Source organism: Elephas maximus, chromosome 24, assembly GCF_024166365.1.
Source record: "Elephas maximus indicus isolate mEleMax1 chromosome 24, mEleMax1 primary haplotype, whole genome shotgun sequence".
NCBI classification, from domain to species: Eukaryota; Metazoa; Chordata; class Mammalia; order Proboscidea; family Elephantidae; genus Elephas; species Elephas maximus.
The window spans coordinates 28,187,042-28,208,364 of NC_064842.1; the positions used below are offsets into that span (position 1 = coordinate 28,187,042).

General features: G+C 46.4%; 1 protein-coding gene and 1 non-coding gene across 2 annotated transcripts in view; one reads left to right on the forward strand and one right to left on the reverse strand.

Annotated features, from left to right (window-relative positions):
* GPR137B (G protein-coupled receptor 137B) overlaps window positions 1-11,099 on the reverse strand; it is a 65,270-nt gene extending 54,171 nt beyond the window's left edge. Inside the window, 2 exon segments of the mRNA XM_049868686.1 lie at window positions 10,627-10,995; window positions 10,997-11,099. Coding sequence (XP_049724643.1) covers window positions 10,627-10,995; window positions 10,997-11,041 — 414 coding nt within the window. The 5' untranslated portion in view covers window positions 11,042-11,099.
* Window positions 6,780-6,850, forward strand: TRNAG-UCC (transfer RNA glycine (anticodon UCC)). Its single transcript has one exon. It is a non-coding gene; the product is annotated as a tRNA-Gly (tRNA).
* Window positions 11,100-21,323: the final 10,224 nt, after the last annotated feature.

The following is a 21,323-nucleotide window of genomic DNA, read 5'->3' on the forward strand; positions in this document are numbered from 1 at the left end:
ACCAATTTCACTGAACAATTTGTACAGAAATTGCCGAATGGGAACCTAAACCGCTGTGTAAACCTTCACCAAAAGCATAATTAAAAAACCTTCAGGGGCTCCAGTGTGTGGAGCCAGAGGCTGAGGGGGCTTCCTGACGGGGTATGGAGCCATGCAGAGCTCAGCCCAGCCTCTGCTGTTGTTCAAGTCTTTGTGGGCAATGCAGTTGTATTTTGGAAAGTGCTGTGGAGGGTCTGGAGTCCCTGGGTGGTGCAGTTACCTGAATTTGGCTGCTAACTGAAAGGTTGGAGGTTCAAGTATACCTAGAGATATCCCGGAAGAAAGACCTGTCTATTTCTAAAAAATCAGCCATTGAAAACCCCGTGGAACACAGTTCTACTGAAACACATGGGGTCGCCGTGAGTCAGAACTGACTTGACAGCACCTGGTTTGGTGGGGAGTCTAATTGTTCCTAAGAATGCTAAAGTCACTGTCTAAACTTGGTTCCCCCTTTAGGCACTGAGGCAGCAACCAGGGGGAGGGGGAAGGTGTGGGATGAAGCTGTACTGCTTTGATGAGAGATCTTTGGAAACAGGGCTGTAAAATTAGAAAGCTTCTTCCCCGAAGCAATTTTTAGAAATAAAACTAAGACGCTAATTCCTGGGAGATGCTGGTGGTAGATGGTAGACCGAACCTGAATAAGGGAACTTTTCCTGGATCCCGCGTGCTCGTGCACACACAGGTGCGCGTACACACAGGTGTGCACACAGTTACACCCACACGTGAACGCACACCTACAGGTGCACATACACATAGCTCTGGCTAGCTCTGAGCCCCCTGAGTGACCACAGGCCATATGTGTGATACACCAAGGTGAGGCTAAATGATCTTCCAGCCCCTGTGCAGTCCTAGCTTTGAAATAAAATACTTGGGGACTGTCAAAGGCTTACCTGGTCTGTTTCCTAAATTTGTTCTTCATCAAGGGCCTTGAAGCTTCCCTCTTCACCACCATGTCCCTGACTTCTAGATTAGGGCCCAGCACACCATACTGGCTAAACTGGCTGCCAACAGCCATAGTGAAACCCACTTCTCCCTAAAATCACCCACCTCCCTGTTCCTGGCAGAGGTGGAGAGAAGGTGCTGGGTTCAATTTTCAGTTCCTCCTAGTTACATGTGGCAGGACACAAGCCACGATGCATCTCAAGTCGGGGGTGACTTCAGCAAGCACAAGACCCATAAGGAGACCCTGGCTGCATCCTGGCTCCATGCGCCTGCTATGTGAGGTAAAGAGGTCACTCAACTCCTCCAGGCCTCAGAAGCTTGTCTGCAAATGGGGGGCTGGGCCCTGGGGTCTCCCCTGACCCTATGGTTCTCAATTTCAGAAGCTGCAAATGTTAGGAATTGCGATTTCCGCACTCTCCCTTTTGTTGTTGTTAGGTGCCAACGAGTCGGTTCTGACTCATAGAGACCCTCTGTACAACAGAATGAAACACTGCCCAGTCTTGCGCCATCCTCACAATCGTTGCTATGCTTGAGCCCATCATTGCAGCAACTGTGTCAATCCATCTCGTTGAGAGTCTTCCTCTTTTTCGCTGACCCTCTACCAAGCATGATGTTCTCCAGGGACTGATCCCTCCTGATAACATGTCCAAAGTACCATCCACACTTCTAAGAACATTCTTGCTGTATTTCTTCCAAGACAAATTTGTTCATTCTTCTGGCAGTCCATGGTACATTCAATATTCTTCAACAACACCATAATTCAAAGGTATCAATTCTTCAGTCTTCCTTATTCATTGCTCATTGTCCAGCTTCCAAATGCATATGAGGTGACTGAAAACACCATGGCTTCGATCACGTGCACCTTAGTCCTGAAAATGACATCTTTTTTTTTTTTAATTTTATTGTGCTTTTTTTAGGTTTAAGTTTACAGTGTGAATTAGTTTCTCACTCTAAAATTTACACACAAATTTGTTTTCTGACATTGGCTGCAATCGCTGCAGTATGTCAGCACTCTCCCCCTTTCTACCTGGGTTCCTTGTGTCCAGTCATCCAATTTTCCTGTCCCTTCCTGCTTTCTCGTATTGCCTTTGGGCAGGAGTTGCCCATTTGATTTCATATATTTGATTGAACTACGAAGCAGTTTCCCACATTTTCCATAGTGATTTTACCATTTTACATTCCGACCAGCAGTGCATAAGAGTTCCAATCTCCCTGCAACCTCTCCCACATTTGTTATTTTCTATTTTTTTTTTTTGACTAGTGCCAGTATTGTCAGGGTGGGATGGCATCTCACTGTAGTTTTGATTTGCATTTCTCTAATGGCTAATGATTGCAAGCATTTCCTTACGTGTCTATTAGCCAGCTTGAGTTATCTTCTTTGATGAAGTATCTGTTCATATCCTTTGCCCATTTTTAACTGGATTATTTGCCTTTTTGGAGTTGAGGTGCTGAAGTATTTTGTAGATTTTAGAGATTAGACCCTTGCCAGATACATCGTTACCAAAAATTTTTTTCCAGTCTGTAGGTTCTCTTTTCCCTCTTTTGGTGAAGTCTTCTGCTGAGTCTCAGTGTTTAATTTTTGGGAGCTCCCAGTTATCAAGTTTACCTTCTGGTGCTTGTGCATTCTTAGTTACGGTTTGTATTGTATTTATGCCGTATATTAGGGCCCCAGTGTTGTCCCTATTTTTTCTTCCACGGTCTTTGTTGTTTTAGGTTTTATACTTAGGTCTTTGGTCCATTTTGAGTTAGTTTTTGTGTATGGTGCTAGGTATGGGTCCTGTTTCATTATTTTACAGATAGACATCCAGTTTTGCCAGCACCATTTGTTGAAAAGGCTGTCTTTTCCCCACTTAATGGACTTTGGTTCTTTGTCAAATATCAGCTGACGACAAGTGGATGGATTTACATCTGGGTTCTCAATTCTGTTCCATTGGTCTATGTACCTGTCAGTGTGCCAGTACCAGGCTGCTCTGACGATTGGGGCTGTATAGCAGGTTCTCAGATCAGGTAGTGTGAGGCCTCCCAGTTTGTTCTTCTTAATCAATAATGTTTTACTTATCTGGGGCCTCTTCCCTTTTCACATAAAATTGATTAATTTCCCCATCTCATTAAAGAATGCTATTGGTATTTGGATCGAGATTACACTATATCTGTAGATTACTTTGGGTAGTATTGACATTTTCACAATGTTGAGTCTTCGTATCCACGCGCATGGTATGTTTTTCCATTTATTTAGGTCTCTTTTGGTTTCTTGTAGTAGTGTTTTGCAATTTTCTTTGTATAGATCTTTTGCTTCCCTAGTTAGATTTATTCCTAAGTATTTTATCTTTTACGGGCTATTGTAAATGGTATTGATTTCCTGATTTCCTTTTAGATGTTCTCTTTGTTGGTGTAGCGGAATCCAACAGAATTTAGTATGTTAATCTTGTATCATGCTACTTTGCTGAAAACTTCAATTAGTTCCAGTAGTTTTCTTGTGGATTCTTTGGGGGCTCTGTATAGATAGGACCACGTCATCTGCGAATAAGGATAGTTTTACCTCTTCTTTACCAATCTGGACATCTTTGCTTTTTAACATTTTAAAGAGGTCTTTTGCAGCAGATGTACCTAATGCAATACCTCATTGTTTGATTTCTTGACTGCGGCTTCCGTGGGTGTTGACCTTCCACACTTCCCTTCCCCACCACCTCCTTAAAAAAAAAAAGGCATGTCAAATCACTCCCATTTTAACAACCACAAAAGCTCCAACTTGGCGGTGGAAGTTATTCTGATGACACGGTGAGTGGGCAAAGGGCACAGCCAGTTCAGTACTGGGGCCTAAGGCTCAGGACTGTGGTCTGGTGGTCTAAGCATGAGCCTGGGTTTCAGGGCTGGTATGAGATGTGTATGAGGCAGTGGTGGTTCAGTGGTAGGATTCTCACCTGCCATACAGGAAACCTGGTTTCCATTCCCAGCCAACGCACCTCAGGTGCAGCCACTATCCTTCTGTCAGGTGAGGCCTGCAGGTTGCTATGATGCTGAACAGACTTCAGCGGAGCTTCCAGACTAAAGCAGGCTATGAAGAAAGGCCTAGTGATCGACTTCTGAAAATCAGCCAGTGAAAACCCTATGGATCACAATGGCCTGATCCACAACTAATCGTGGGGATGGCGCAGAACCGGGCAGCATTTCATTCTGTTGTACACCGGGTTGCCATGAGTCAGGGATTGACTTGGCAGCGGCTAACAACTATGACAACATAAGATGTCATAGTTGCCCCGTGTGCCCTACTTAATGAAGGGAAGAAGAGGCGGAAGGGAATTCAACACACAGTATCCTCTTTACTCTTTACTACAACCATGGGATAAATACCATGATTTCCATTTTCCTGTCATGAAGTTGCCTCAGAGATGTCAGATGGGTCATGGGTAACATCATGGTAAAGGACAAAGCCAGGATTCAAACCTAGCTCTGACCACAAAGTCCTGCTCCTCCCCCATACCCAGTACCTTCTCCTGACCACACACCTCTGCTGGCCCGGCATCCACAATGAGCCTCCAACACCACCTCACAGGGCAACATGAGGAACCACAGTCTCTGCTGCAGACGAATGGAGGGAGGAGCCCATGTAGGATTCCAGTGGAGCTACAGAACACAGCAGCCCCTTGGTAAACACCAGTGTCCAGTGCCCTTCAAAGCATGGCCAGGTCCCCACTCCTGAGTCTGCATGTTATGTCATACCACCTCTGCCCCCACTGTGAGGGTCCACTTCTCTACTGTTTTCCTCCAACTATCTCTGCTGTAATGGTAGGAACTTCTTATAGGGCTCAAGAGGGGCCAAACCCGTTCTTTCGTCCAGAACTCAGGGATCTCAAGAGTCTGAGTTCTGGATGTAATTCCTGGCGAGAATGGCTGGGAGGCACAGCTGCCTGGTACAGCCGAGTCTGCTGCCACACAGTAGCTCGCCGCCCCCCTGCTCTGAGGCAGACCTGCCTTGCCCTGTAGCTGCCCTGACACAGAGGTTGCCTTCATTCTAGAATCTAGCCTTTGCTACTGAACTTCCATGCTAAATCTGGCGGCAGAGGGCACCACGATACCACAGACCCCCAGGCTTCAGGCTGCGAGACCAACCCTGATGTAAAAAAAAACAGTAAAACCAGTGCCGCTGAGTCAACCCCGACTCATAGCACCCCCATGTGTGTCAGCTGTGCTCCATCGGGTTTTCAATGGCTGATTTTTCAGAAGTAGATCACCAGGCCTTTCTTCCAAGGCACCTGTGGATGGACTCAAACCTCCAACCTTGCAGTTAGCAGTCGAGCACATTAACGGTTTGTGCCACAATTAAAAAGCCAATCTGACATGGTGCTTAGAAAAATAGACTCTGGAGTCAAAAGCCCGGCATCCAGCCTTGGCCCTACCTCTTACTGGTGTAGCAGGGACTGATTGTGAGCTTAGCTATACCCCAGATGTGGCATTAGGGCCCATGGCTGGGAACAAGAGACACTCAATACCCCATGTTCCAGAAAGAGCCACAAACATCTGGGGACAAACGCACATGCACACATACGGCCTGGTTCTTCGCAGAAGCAGCCCTACCACTAGCCACCTCCCCAGCCTGTAGAAAAAGGTGGAGAGGGGAGGTGGGAGAGAAGGAGCTGCTGGCTTGCTGGTGGGAAGCAGTGTTCACGGTAGGAGGTGATAGCCTCCCCCTGGACTAGTGCCAAGGAAGCGCCAGAGGAATTGCTCACAGGGTTTTGAAACAAGGGAGCCTGGCCTCCCAAACCCTGGACAGACGCTTGCTGAGATGGAGACCCCAGGCCCCTCTGCTGTAGACGTACACCACGATGGATCGTGGAGGGGCATTGCTGGAGTGTCCGGCATGTGTCCTGGGGGTCTAAGGGTTCCAGGAACTGGGAGTGGGGTGCAGCTCTCCCCTGGGAGTTCTGCAGGTGGGAGGGCCCCTGGAGCAGGGAGTGCAAGGGACTGGGGAGGTATGGCTGAGAGAAGTAGGGGGTATCCCAACCCTGTCACCGTGTGGCTCAGAGAGAGTGAAAAGGGGTCTCAGCAGTTCTCATGGCTTCATGACAAAGGTCCTGGAGACTAGGAGAGGGGACCAAAGTCATGCCACTGCCCCACCTGACAGCAGCCGCAGGAGGAGGCAGAATGACACGGAACCACCCATGTAGAAACAGCCACATCACAGAGTCACCCACTAAGGCAATGCCAGAGTCAGGCCCCAAGGCAAACAGCAGAGAGCTGCAGAAGACAGCCAGTGCCCCTGTTGTCCTGCCCCTCCACTACCAGGCCCGCAAGAGGCAGAGCCAGAAGACAAGGGGAGAGGTTGAGATGCTGGACCCTCTTGACGCCAGGCACTGAGGCTCTTAAATTGATTTAAATTGGATGTGAGATTAAAGTTTTAATAATCTTCACGCAAGCAGACTGCCACATCCTTCTCCCATGTAGTGACTGGTAGATTCAAACCGCTGACCTTTCGATTAGCAGCCAGGCGCCACTGGGGTGGGAAAAGAGACTTAACCCAGCAGGGTTTTAAAACAGCGATTTGGGGCAAAAGTAAACCAATTAGCAGAGGTTACCCTAAAATGAAGAAGCCCTGGTGGTGCAATGGTTAAGCACTCAGCAGCTAACTGAAAGGTTGGTGGTTTGAACCCATCAGTGGCTCCACAGGAGAAAAGACCTGGTGATCTCCTTCCAGAAAGGTGACAACCAGGGAAATCCTATGGGGCAGTTCTTCTCTATCCCACAGGGTCACTATGAGTGAGAATCAACTTCATGGCACACAACACCCTAAGAGAATGGGGGCACTGATGGTTCAGTGGTAGAACTCTCACCTTCCATGCAGGAGACCCAGGTTCGATTCCTGGCCAGTGCACCTCACGCACAGCCATCACTCATCTGTCACTGGAGATTTTCATGTTGCTATAATGCTGAACAGGTTTCAGTGAGCTCTTTTAGACTAAGAGAGACTAGGAATAAAGGCCTGGCGATCTACTTCCAAAAATCAGCCACTGAACACCCTGTAGATCACAATGGTCCAATCCACGGCCAATTATGGGGGTGTCAGCATTTGTTCTGTTGTGCACTGGGTCACCATGTGTCAGGGCCAACTCGGGGCCAATGCTATGGCAGAGAACAATAACACCCTAAGATGTGTGACTGAGGGCAGGCAGCACTGCACAAAGTCAGCACACGAGGGTAGGCCACACCCACCTGGGAAGGGCAAACCTCCCCACCTCTCTGAACCTCAACAGGGAGAGACCAACTCTCTCTTCACAGGGCCATCAGGCTTCAAGGAGATGAGGAAGAAAGTCTGAGGACACAGCCTGCATCTAGAGCTCCCTCCACCTCCCAAACCCCTTCCACTTCTACACGTTAGTCACACTGCTCCCTCCCTCTGTGTCCAGTGCTTTTTTCCTCCTCACCTCTCCTCCCAGCCTGCAAATTCACCTCTCTTCTGAGCCCTCTCAGCTGTTTTCTTCCATGTGGCCCTTCTTGCTAACACTTAAATATGCACTCCTTTACATCCCTTGCATTATTACAGAACTGTGCCATATGTATATTTTGTATCTTCTCAACTTGACTTAAACTCTTGGAGAACAACGTGTTACATTTTAGAGTATATTTTTCCATGGTTGTCCTTGTTATTACACGCCTAGTTGGTTCCAACTCATAAAGACGCTATGTACAACAAAAGGAAACACTGCCCGGTCCTGCACCATCCTCACAATTGTTGTTATGCTTGAGCCCACTATTGCAGCCCCTGTGTCAATCCATCTCGTTGACAGTCTTTCTCTTTTTCGCTGACCTTCCACTTTACCAAGCATGATGTCCCTCTCCAGGGACTAGTCCCTCCTGATAACATGTCCAAAATATGTGAGATGAAATCTCGCCATCCTTGTTTCTAAGGTGCATTCTGCCTGTATTTCTTCCATGACAAATTTGTTCATTCATCTGGCAGTCCATGGCATAGCCAACATTCTTCGCCAACACCATAATTCAAAGGTATTGATTCTTATTAGGTCTTCTTTATTCATTATCCAGCTTTTGCATGCATATGCATAAAACACCATGGCTTGGGTCAGGCACGCCTTAGTCCTTAAAGTGACATCTTTGCTTTTTAACACTTTAAAGAGGTTTTTTGCAGCAGTTTTACCCAATGCAATGCATTGTTTGATTTTTTTTTCCACAATAAGAGGCCTCAAATGCTGTACCATTTGTCATGCTCAGATGTCACGGATGTGGGTGTGAATCCTGGCTCCACCATGCACTGACAGTGTGACCTTGAACAAGTCATTTAAACTCTCTGAGCCCCAGTTTCCTCCTCTGTAAAATGGGGACACAATCAGTACTTTCTTCAGAGACTGGACGTAAAGAGTATTCTAGTAAGACCAGCTGCTTAAAACTCTGCTAGCACAGAGTGCATGCTTCTTAATTGCTAGCTGCTACCACTTCCCCTACAAACCTGGTTTACTTGCTCCAAGAAGGGGCCCAGGAATCCGTAACTGTAAAGCTCCCTTGGTGATTCCAATGTGCAGCCCGGGTTGGGCACCCTGACTAAGACAATGAGTGTGTGTGGGCAAAGGAGGGAGCAGTGTAGAGCTAGGAGTCAAAGGAAGCACTCCTTCATAGCTCCCCAGCACTATAAGACTATTTGTCAAGAAGCCGGGAAATGGCTTTGCTCCGCCTGGGTCCAAGATACCAGTGCCTCAGTGCCACCTTCTCCTGTCAGCCTTCTTGTGCCCTCAGGAGAAACACCCTTTGCTGTAGGGCCCCCAACCTGGAGGATACAAAGGAGGCAGGGCCGTGGCTTTGGGTCTCTGGGCTGAGTGGCCCTGTCTGCCCGGTCACTCTTTCCCTTGCTCAGCATTTACTCACCAGCCAGCAGATGGTGCAGAAAATGTGCAGCCCTCCCCCTAATCCAGCTTCAAGTTCAGTATCTGCACGTGATTAGAGGGCAATAGCCGCTTCCTGTGCTTTCCTTTCATTCTCAAGGAGGGACAACATTAAAGGCCTCAATGTGCGAAGTGACTCTCATCAAAGTTCTTAAAGCAGTATGTTTACCTAACTTGCATCTTCCTAGAACCTTCCCTTGCATTCTAATTAAAATGCCAGAGTGCAGGGTAGCTAACTGCCAAAACTGGTTTGGGGGTTTGAAAGTAGTATTTGGACAGACATTATGCATTACTCGTGGATTGGAAAATATGCTGAAACCTGGACTGACAAGAAGCCTCTGAGGGTCATCCCATTTTGGTAAGATTTTAATACGTAACAATATTACATATGCTATTTTTTCTACCCAAAAGCATTGCGTCCAAGTTTTTAGTCAGTGGCTCCCACTACACCAAGGCAATCCCCCCCGCCCTTTTTTTTTTTTTAATCAATGACACTTTCTTTTGAGAAACAGAGACACGGTTAAAAGGAGCCCTGGTGGCGCAGTGTTTAAGCACTTGGCAGCTAATCGAAAGGTCCGAGGTTCAAACCCACTAGCTACTCTGAGGGAGAAAGACGTGGCAGTCTGCTTCTCTGAAGATTTACAGCCTTGGAAACACCATAAAAAAAAGCAGTTCTATTCTGTCCTACAGGGTCACTATGAGTCAGAATCGACTTGACAGCAGTGGGTTTGGTTTTTGGCTTTTAAAAGGACTAGAGAAACCCTGTTTGCACCTGGACTCTGCCCATTAGATACTTCTTAAATTACCCGAAGCCAGAGACAGAGATGGCACACTTCCCCCGGCCAGAGTCCTAGTGAAAATATACATTTTCATGCTTGCAAAGTTAGTGGAATCAGAGATGATGATGATGATCACAAGGTTGAGCTATTAAACCTTTGTGTAATTCTTCAGGCAGTATTTGCAAAGTGCTTTACAATTACTGTACTTTCATTAAGTCAACCATCATTTAAAAAACAGCAGCCAAGTTATTTGCATGTTCTATTAGCTTATTATCAATATGCCTCATAAAAAGAGCCCCAGCAAACTTTTATGGGTTTTTCTCTGGGCCTCTCAGATGAGCTCAGACAGTGAGCCTGGCTCCTGTTGCAGCAGCCAGAAGCTGGGTGTTACCCCAGACAGCTGTTTAGCAATCCTGTGGATTGACTTAGCAAATCGCAGGTCAGTAGGGCTGCTAAACCGGGGGTTCAAAATACCTCATCAAAACCATGCAGGTCCTAATCTTCCATCACTCAAAAAAGCCAGAGGCGGCCCAAATCTGGAGGCTAAAGCGCACGTGCCCTTTCAAGGCTGGGATTACTAGGTGCTTTGGAACGGGGTGGGGGATGGACAGGAATTTTAGAGTTCAGGCTTCCCCCGTGGGCACCTTCCCTCGGTCCCAACTTTGACGTGTGTGCAAGAAGATGCTGATGTTGCCCGCCTGTGTGCTGTCGCGCCCAGTGCACATCGGTTGAGCTGAACTAAGGGCAGTGACTGGCGGTGCCCTCCAGCCCTCACCTTTCCTCCCGGTCGCCTCTTTTGGGAATGGGGTTACCCGAGAGAAAGGCCTGGCGGTAGGACCGAGCTCAGCCAACCCCAGAACCAGTGCCTTTGCCCACCCCCGCGGCTGCCATCTCCACTGTGTCGGGCGCTGGTCGCCCTGCCAGGTGAGCCCCCTCCAGGTGCCTCCCGCCCACCGAGGCTGCTTCCTGCGACTCACCTGCGTGAAGTATAAGTTCATCAGCGTCAGGGTGAAGAACTGGAGGCACACGGGGAAGCAGTAGAGCAGCCAGAAGACGAAGGGGCTGAGCGAATTGGCCGCCACGAAGTCTTTGAAGTAGAAAGAGAAAAGGACGGTCCGCAGGGAGGCCCAGAAGAGGCAGAGGAAGAGGAAGACGCTCTGGTAGCTGAGCCGCTTGTGGCGGTAGCGCAGCACCAGCCAGAGCTGCACGTAGATAAACAAGAAAAGCAGGGAGTAGAACACGGTGTAGACGATGGTAAGGCCGAGCTTCACGTAGGGGGGTACGGCCGGGGTCAGCGTGGGCGGCAGCGAGTCATTGCGCAGGGGGTCCCACGGCGGGGCCGCCATCAGGGCGCGGGGCGCTGCGACGCGGCCGGCGGCGCACTGGCCTCATCGGGCCTCGCGGCCACCTCCGCCGCCCGCCCCGCGGGGGTCTCGGCGCATCGCGCTGCGCCGGGAGCCTGGAGACTGGAGTGAAGAAAACAAGCCGCACTTCCTCCCGCCGCACCACATGATTCACTGGGACGGTCTTTGTCTGCGATTGGCAGCGCCGCGCCCGCCGCCCCCGCGCGCCCGGCAGCCCCGCGCCGCCCGGCCCCCCGCACTGCCCCGCGCGCCCCCCGCCCCGCAGCCCTGCTCGGCGCGCTCCCGCGCCACGCGCCCCCCGCCCCACGGGCCCGCTCGGCGCGCCACCGCCCCACACACCGCCCCGCGCCGTGCGCCCCGCCCACGCGCCCCCCGCCCACGCGCCCCCCGCCCCACGCGCCCCCGCCCACGCCCCCCCTCCCCGCGCCCCTGCTCGGCGCTTCCCGGCCCCCGGCCCCCGGCCCCCAGCTTCTCGCGGACCTGCGGTCCGGGCTCCGCGCTTTCTGCTGCTGATTCCTTGTTTTGCAGGAGTTATTTTATTTAAAAACAGGCACTTTGCAAATTCTTTTTTACTTTAAAAATAATACGTTACCACTCTGTGGCTATGAAGTGCCCAGTGTTTTTCTTTGAAAATTTCATGCCGTGGTGATGTTTATTTCCAGAAACGCAGAAGACACGATTTGTGTTTCTGAGGTCAAGTTTGTAGAATCGTAGTGAGGAAACGGAGGTCCTGGGCTGCTGCCTCCATCTCGGGTCTCAGCCGGGCTGGTTTCTCCCAGAGGCTCAGAGAAGGCGCCCGGCGGGCCTGCTGCCTCCTCCTTTGGCTGGCCTCACCGCTCGTCCCCTGCCCACCCGCCCGCAGGTCAGCGATGAAACCAAGAGGATGTTAGAGCGAAGTATGATGAACCGCTGCACACAGCCTCCCATTCACCAGAGCCCCTAAGATGGTCTGTCCCTGGCCCAACGAGCCTCCTCAATTGCTATTGCTGAACGGGCCGCTCCTCAGAGGCAGTGAAGTTGATCTAGTTTACACCGACGGCGCCTTGCTAGCGTTAATCTCTGGGATGATGGGAGCTGTCTTCTGGGCAGTGTTCTAGGCAGAGTGGGAGCCAGGCCGCCTTCAGGAGGCATGTCTAGGCAAGCAATTCAGATAAACAGAAGAAAGAGACCGGAATTTCCAAAGCCCCAGTAATTTGTGATTTCTTTTCTCGTTCTAAATCAATACTCAACTGGGTGTTTAATTGTGCGTCCTTTTTTTAAAGAGGGCCCCACAAATTGTATAAGCTTCAGGACCCCACAGAGCCTGGGTCGATCCCTGCTTTTCCTAAGAAATATTTAGTGTTTCTTGGTAGTTACTCCTTGAGTTGGCTGGAACTGACAGCGACCTTATGTGTAACAGAATGCAATGTTGCTGGGTCCTGCGCCACCATGAGCTTTGGTATGTTTGAACCCATTGTTGCAGCTGTCTTGTCAATCCATCACATTGAGGGTTTCCCTGTTTTTTACTGACGCTCTTTTACCAAACATGATGTCCTTTTCTAGCGGTTAGTGTACACAGGCTCTTGGTGCTTCATCAGGGCCAAGCGTACCTTTTGGTGTCAAGCCCTTTTCCTCTGTCCCTATCACTATTTAAAACCCTTTCAAGACCCAGTTATTTTCTGCTGTGAATTTTTTGTTGATAACGTGTGTTTTCATTAATGGAATGCATACTGAATCACTGAGTGTTTGCATTTTTGAAAGGTACTATGGCTTACACTCAGAGTCCAGAGGGACATATATGCCCCACTAATTCCACGCCCCCCCCAAAAAGTCCAGTGGGACATGTGTGTCCCAAAAGCTTTTTATCAAAATCCATATTTTTCATACCAAAAACATTGATTCAGTACCACTTCATACAATATAAAAACAGTAATTTGCAACACATGCCCATTTTTTCCATTTCAAACTGTTAACAAAGGTCTTTGCTTGCATGCAGTATGGACTGTCTGTGGAAGAGTAGCTTCCCAATAAACCCCAGAGGTGGAAAAAGTGTGTAGTACCTGTCATGGATTGAATTGTGTCTCCCCAAAACATGTGTCAACTTGGTTAGGCACAATTCCCAGTATTGTATGGTTGTCTTCCGTTTTGTGATTGTAATTTTATGTTAAAGAGGATTAGGATGGAATTTTAACACCTGATTCAATGTAAAGGGAGTTTCCTTGGAAAGTCGCCTGCACCATCGTTTAAGGGAGTTTCCTTGGAATGTCGCCTGCACCACGGTTTATCTTTCAAGAGATAACAGGAAAGAGAAGCCAGCAGAGAGGGGGGACCTCATACCACCAAGAAGGCAGCACCCGGAGCAGAGTGTATCCTTTGGACCTGGGGTTCCTGCATGGAGAAGCTCCTAATCCAGGAGAAGATCGATGACAAACACTTTCCTCCAAAGCCGACAGAGAAAGTCTTCCCCTGGAGCTGACGCCCTGAATTCGGACTTCTAGCCTACTAGACCCTGAGAGAATAAACCTCTGTTTGTTAAAGCCATACACTTGTGGTATTTCTGTTATAGCAGCACTGGATGACTAAGATAGTACCTATATGGACCATGTGTGACCAAAGGGTTTTAAAGAGAAAATTTGTATATGGAACTAGTCTCTCTCCCTGCCTCTGATCTTGTCCACTTCAGTCCATCCTTCATAAAGCAGCTGGAATGATCTTTCTGAAAAATAAATCTGAATAAATGCTACTCCCCTGCTATTCCCTTCACTTGCTTCTCAGTGTTCTGAGAATGAAGTCCAAACTCCTACCCCAGCTTACCTCCCTGACTTCATCTCTCAGTACACCCGTTTCAGAGACATTCTTTCTTACATGGACAATTCTCAGAACAGACTCAGATACCTGACCCCCAGGTGAAAGAAAGGTCTTTCCACTCCTTCCTCCAACCACTGGCCAAATCCCATTCATCTGTAAGGGTGTTACTTCCTCCAGAAAGTCTTCCCCAACCACTTGAACAGCCATCAGCTCAGGATTAGGTTAAGTGCTCCCCCTGTGTGCTTCCACAGCATAGTTGTCAGTCACTCTCACACAGTCGTAAGTTTCCTTAAGATAGAAACTGTGACTTGTTTACCAATGCTTCCCTTGTGCTTGCCTGGCACATTCAGAAATATCTGTCTATGGTCCGTTACCAGCGCCTGTCGGTTTGCCGTACTGTGGTGGCTTGCATGTTGCTATGATGCTGGAAGCTATGCCACTAGCATTTCAAATATCAGTAGGGTCACCCATGGTGGATAGGTTTCAGTGGAGCTTCCAGACTAAGACAGACTAGGAAGAAAGGCCTGGTGACCTACTTCTGAAAATTAGCCAATGAAAACCTTGTGGATCACAACAGAATATTTTCTAACTCACTTGCCTTGGACACGTCATCAGGAGGGATCAATCACTGGAGGAGGACATCGTGTTTGGTGAGGTGGAGGGCCGGCGAGGGTGAGGGAGACCCTCAGTGAGATGAATTGGCACAATAGCCACAATGATGGTATCTTAGTCATCTAGTGCTGTTACAGCAGAACTACCACAAGTGGGTGGCTTTAACAAACAGAAATGTATTTTCTCACAGTTTAGGATTCCTAATTCAGGGTGAACTCTAGGGGAAGTCTCTCTCTCTGTGTCCACTCTGGGAAAAGATCCTTGTCTCTTTTTAGCTTCTATTCCTAAACTCCTTGGCAATCATGTGGCATATATCTTTTCCTCCATTTGTGTTTGCTTGCTTGCTTAATCTACTCTTTTATATCTCAAAAGAGATTGATTTAAGATGCACCCTACATTAATACTGCCTCATTACCATAACAAAGAAAACCCATTGCCAAATGGGTATACCCAAAAACCCATTGCCATCGAGTCAATTCCAACTCATAGCAACCCTATAGGACATAGTAGAACTGTATCATAGGGTTTCCAAGGAGTGGCTGGTGGATTCGAGCTGCCGACCTTTTGGTTAGCAGCCAAGCTCTTAGCCACCGCTCCACCAGGGCTCCAACCACAGGTATAGGGGTTAGGATTTACAACATGTATTTTGGGGGAACACAATTCAATTCATAACAGATGGATTTGAACAAATGCCAGCAATCATGAGAATGACATGGGACCAGATTACGTTTCATTGTGCTGTATGTAAGGTCACGATAAGTTGGGGTTGACTCGATGGCATCTATCTATCTATCTATCTATCTATCTATCTATCTATCTATCTATCTATCTATCTATCTATCTATCTATCTATCTATCTATCTATCTATCTATCTATCTATGTTTTATTACACTGAAAGAGTATACTTTGTCATTAGGGCCCCAGGCTCTGATATTTCTCCTCCATCATGCATGGCATCCATTCAGAAGACAACCTCAGGATCCAAGTTGGCTGCTAGCTCTCTAATCATCACATCCACATTCCAGACTGGCAACAGGAGGAAAAGGGGAGAGGAAAAGATACTCGGAGCCCTGCTGGGCTCAGGCTGTAACCAAAATGTCGGCAGTTTGAATCCACCAGCCACTCCTTGGAAAGCCTATGGGGCAGTTCTACTCTGTCCTATAGGGTTGCTATGAGTAGAATCTGCTTGATGGCAATGGTTTTTTAAAAGATACTTGCCCCCTCCTGCTTATGGAGCCTCCTCAGAAATGCCACACAACACAGTCACTTTCATCTTAGTCTAAGTTAGTCAATATTTAGTGACCTTAGTAACCTAGTACAAAAGAGTTGGAAATGATAGTCTTTATTCTATATAGCTATATACACAGCTAAAAGTGTTATTAAAAATGAAGGGGAGAATGGATTTGGAGGGGAATTATCAGTCTTTTTAATCACATCTTCAAAGCAGCCAAGAAGAATGCAAAATGTCTACAACAGTTCATCCCTTTGACTACCAGTTGCCGTCAACTCGACTCTGCCTCATGGAGACTCCATATATGTCAGAGTAGAGCCGTGCTCCACAGGGTTTCCAATGGTTGGGTTTTCAGAAGTATATTGCTAGACCTTTCTTCCAAGGCACCTCTGGGTGGGCTTGAACCTCTACCCTTTCAGTTAGCAAACGAGCGTGTTAACCATTTGTGCCACCCAAGGACTCCTCCCTTTGACTACCCTGTACCAAATGGGCTTCTTGCCCTTCTTACAAATCTGGGTAAATAAATAAGTGAAGGAAGGAAGGAATGAGTATGCTCCCACTTAATATAACACAACATCCCTTGTACAACTGAAAATCTCACTTATTCCTTCTCTCAGAGAGCTCAAACTAAAAGATGATCATTTACACTGTCCAGCTCCAAGTCTAGGATCTCTGGGTGATATCCACTCCTCTTTTAATTCTATCACAATTCCGTCTCAATATTCTGTATCTGATTAGCTAAATTATTAAAATAGCTGTCACTAATTTTTTCTATATAAAATAATAGAGGAAAAGTAATTGAAAGAAGAGGACAAGTAGTTCAAATAGATACAGATGTACACATGAAACAGCAAGGAAGAAAATATAAGTAGAAGTCAGAATCCTCGTTTCTGCAGTGGGCCACAAGGCTGTAGTAATTTATGATTCCTCTCCTCACTGCACATTACATATTCCCTTTCACCTTTATCAAACATCTCAGCTAGTCAGAGGTAAACCAAGACTTCTTTTCTGAGGTATCTGAGTTTATTAATTTTGACCACTGGACCTGCCAGAACCAAGGAGCACCACTCTGGCTGGATTCTGTCCATTCTTTCCTTGTGCCCACAATATGGCAGCAACCCTATTTCGCCTGATTGTCAATGTCATCACAGTCAACACTATAAATGCAATTGCACTCAGTAGCATGAGGAACCTGGAATATTAAGGTCTCAAATTCAATGAAACCATGCTTGAATTTACTGGTGGAAGAGTTTTTGCTTTGGACGTTAAGACCACCAAACTAGTAGAGCCCAGGATTGCAGGGAACAGAAAGAAAAGTTTGTAAATGGATTATTGGGTGTACTAGTGAGAGGTACAATTCCCTTGGTTTCTGTACCCATGTATCCTGGCTATTGGAGAAACAGCACCATATATGACCTTGGGTTTAGAGGATATTCTACACAAGCATATGCTGTAGGACAGTGCTACCTACCACCTTTCCAGGTGTGGTCTTCAAAAAGCATTATAACTAAGTCTACCATGGGTCATTCCAGTCTTCTATAGATCCAGCTGCTTCTGAGAAACAGAATACATGGAAATTAGCCCACACAGTTCTTCTGTGGTGTAAAGTGAACTCCTTGGTCAGAAGCAATCTTTTGTGGGATACCATGATGGTGAAGAGCATTCAGGAATTCAAAGGGTAATGGTATAGGCACGGTGGGCAAGAAAAGTAAACCCAATTTCAGAAGCATTATCTATTCCAGCAAGGACAAATCATGGATTCCCTCCATGATGAAAGAGGTCCAAGTATATAGCCTGCTTCCAGGTGGCTTTCTTTGGCATCCCTGAGTTTAGTACCTTTCAGAAGACTCAGAGTTGGCTGGGGCTGCTGGTAAGAAGCCAGGTCAGCCTGGAGAGAGAAAGTCCAGGTTGTTGAGAACTGGGATAGGCTCAGTCCCTGCCCCCACAGTCACTTTGTCCATGAGCCCATTGAATAAGCATTCAATAATCCAGGGAGAGAAATTTATTTACATCCACAGGGAAAACCAATTTGTCCACATGACAAGTGAGCCTGATTTGGGGGCTTGATGGGTCAAAATAAATAACATTTGTCTCCAGATGGGCAGCTCAGACGTCATGGTAATCTCACTTCCTTGATTAAGCAATCAGTCCATGGCCCAGTAGCAAGCCAAGTCTTTTTCTGAAAAGGAAAATAGTTAACTTGACAAAGAAAACATGTATTTTCTCCAAAACCCAAATAATTGTCGCTGTAATTTGGCTAACAGGGCTCATCACAGGCACCATAAGCCTCTCCAATTTGCCAATGACACTTTGAGCAGCACTGGATCCGCTGGGGCATAAATGGCAGAACAAATTGCACTGCAGCCTGAGCCAAATGGAGAGTCTCCTTTACCTCTAGGCCCTCCCTCAAAATTAGCAGCCTTTTGAGTCACCCAGTAAATGGGTCAGAGACGTACACCCTGATGTGGCAAACGTTTCCAAAAATCTAGAGAGCACGTCCAAGCATTGTGCCTCTCTTTCATACTGAAGTAGATGTTGGGTGCGACAATTCATCTTTCACTTTGGAGAGAATATCTCAACCTTTCCTGGATCACTAAAAAATCTTCCTTAAGATTGCATGTCCCTGTAGTTTCATTGGGATTGATTTTCCACACTATGATTTGTGTGTTTCTTACTAGCGTATCTAGAATAACTGCTATTCCTGCTCTTTGGGTCCTAGTACTTGATGCCATTAATATAGTAGTCATTGTGATGTCCTGAAGAACAGTGAGATGACTAGGGTTTCTGCACACCAAATCGTAGCATGAAGCCAGAGTTGACATAACTCTGAAGCAAGATAAAAAGGTATACTCTGACCTTGCTAGGTGAAACAAAATGGTTTTTGGAGTTCTATGTATATTGGGAATGAGAAAAAATCATTTTCCTGATTTGTGGCTACATAGTTGGTGCCAGGAGCAATGTGAATTTGACGTATTGAAGTCACAACCTATTAAGCTTATGATAATACATTGTCATTCTCCAAGAGTTATCCATCTTCTGTACCAACTGGACAGTTAAGTGGGAGTATGATAGGAATTTACCATTTGTAACACTCAAATTCAGGTCTAAGAATTAGATGCACATACAAGACTCTTGAGATGGTTTAAGTCAAACACAGAAAGTTTTCGCTTGGTCTTATTTTCTGGTAGCAACCACTCAGTTTCTCAAAGCCTGAGCTTCAGTGTGGGTGGCCACAAGTGATAATTTGTAGCCAGAGCTCTCTTAATGCTATTTGAATTCCCACTGTCCTCAGATCCAACTAGAACAGGTAATCAATTTCAAATTCCCCCCATTCTCTGAAGGTATGTTTCCTTCTACCAAGCCTGGTGTCAAATATCTATATTTCCCAGGGTTCTTAGATGCAAGCAACAGAAAGAAACTTTGGTTAATTTAACCAGGAAAATAATTTATTAAAAGGCATGTTATGTAGCTCATAAAATCTCCAGGAGAGGTGGAGGAGCTTGAAGACTAAGAAAGAGGAATGACACCCAAAATAATGCCACAGAACTGGTTCTATAACAATGTTATTTCCACCACCACTGGCTCTGAAGTGGTAGTTTGCACTACAAACAATACCAGTGCTAGACACTGGAAACTGCTGCTATCAGTTAGGAATGCAGGTAGTTGAAAGCAACAGAAAACCTGGCTCGCAATAGTTTAACAATAAATGTTTATTTTTCTTACATATCTAAAAGTCAGTGGTTGAAAACATGGCTTCAACTGCCCAAAACAACAACAACAAACCTCCAAGTTCTCTGGCTCTTTCTATCTTTCTGAACCACTGCCCTTAGCATTTTGGCTCTAATTCTGAGAGCTGTCTCTTTACGGCTCCAAAATGGCTGCTCGGATCCCAGCCATCACATTTGCGTTAAAGGTAGAAATTGAGAGAAGGCAGAAGAGGTGGCTCCTGTAACAGGAAGGCAAAGATTTTCCCAGAAATCCAAGTCAGACCTCCACTTACGTCTCCCTGTCCACAAGTATGTCATGTGGCCGTGTATAGCATATAAACAGAGTTGGGAAAGCATATGTTTGGTATGACCAGGCTTTATAGTAGGGGCAGACAAAGGAAAGGCATTAGAAATGGCTGTTGGATGGGTAAATCCCTCTCTAAAAACTAGAATGGCTTAAATATGGCTCATGCTTCTCTGAGTCATGAGCTTCAATCTCTGGGACAGGGACCTCTGATAGGCAGCCTAGGTCATGTGCTCACATCCTAGCAGCAAAGTGGCTGGAAGCACAAGAATTGCCCTCTTCATCTTCAGCTTCTATGATGGGAGGAGAGTTACACTTCATAAAGCAGGGATTCCCCAAATGTAGAAGGGAGTTCAGATGCTAGAAGGCCAAGATGGTAACAAGTAGCCACCACCCCTGTAATCCTCCCGTCTTGGTGTAGATCTTCCCAGATTATTTTATGCATGTAGTTAAAATTTTAGAATTCACTTTTTGGGAAATGGGTATAATATTTGCATGCAATTATCTTTTTAAAATTATCTATCAGCTCTGCTCAGAATTCTTTTACCAATATATGCTTCCTTTTAATATTTAAAGGGTGAGAAGAAGGCAGGCCAAAGAAGAGGCTTCTGTTGTGCCCTTAACCGGTCCCTGAGATACAGCTACTCCCAGGCATCTCTCCCAGCTCTGAACGTCCTATCTTGTCCAAAGGCCCCAGTGTCCAGGACCCCCCAACTATAACACTGCCCCAGGCCTACTGCCCACAGCGTGCCCATCCTCCAGACTTTGCCCACTCCCCCCATACGCCCATATCTATCTCATGTTCCACTTCAGAGGACTAGAATTTCCAAGGTGAGTCTCTCATTCCAATAAATAAATCCAAGCTGGCATTTGCCTGGGAAAGAACACTGTGTACTAATTGGTATTGCTGATTCCAGCACAGAAATGTCTTATAGTTAAGAACGACGTAACCAGCCACAACCTGTTCAATCTAGAACATTAGTAGAGGTCCCTAGAAAGAACATACTAACTAGGAGTATCAGCCAACTAAGAGGAGAATGGAAATCTTTGTCTAATAAGAGAGGACCTCATTATCAGACTATGCTTATTTGTATTAATAGAGGCAGATTGCTAGATGAAACTTCTTCAGCAGTTCCAGTAGCCACAGAAGTGTTGCATTGTGTATATCTTTTCATTCAACATCAGAAAGTTTAGTGTCATGTGGCTCTCAGTCTTCAATTTCCACCCCTAAAACACTTTTCCTTTTGCTTTAAGTAATGAATGGTGTGTCCTGCTTTACCAAACCTGCATTGATGGAAAAACGTGGTGATTCCTTCATTTCCATGATGAGTACATACTAGGTGTTCGGTTCATTACTGAGTGAACAACTCAGTAATTGGCTATATAGTTTTTTTCTTAGCTATTCACAATGAAGTTAAGGTTTCTTGGAGTATTTTTTTTTTCTTTTTTTGGCTTTAATTGTAATTTCAAATTTTGAATGCTAAGGTTTCAAATTTATTAGGAGGAGTAGGTGAGATAACATAAGTGTTAAGGATTTTGCCAGCTAAGATTATTTGGGGTAAAGACAAGAAGTTCTTTTGTTTTAAAAAGTCCTACTTGAACCAATAGATCTTATTTTTTATGAACTATGAGTGGTTTTCATACCTAATTGTTGCTCTCATGCTTGTA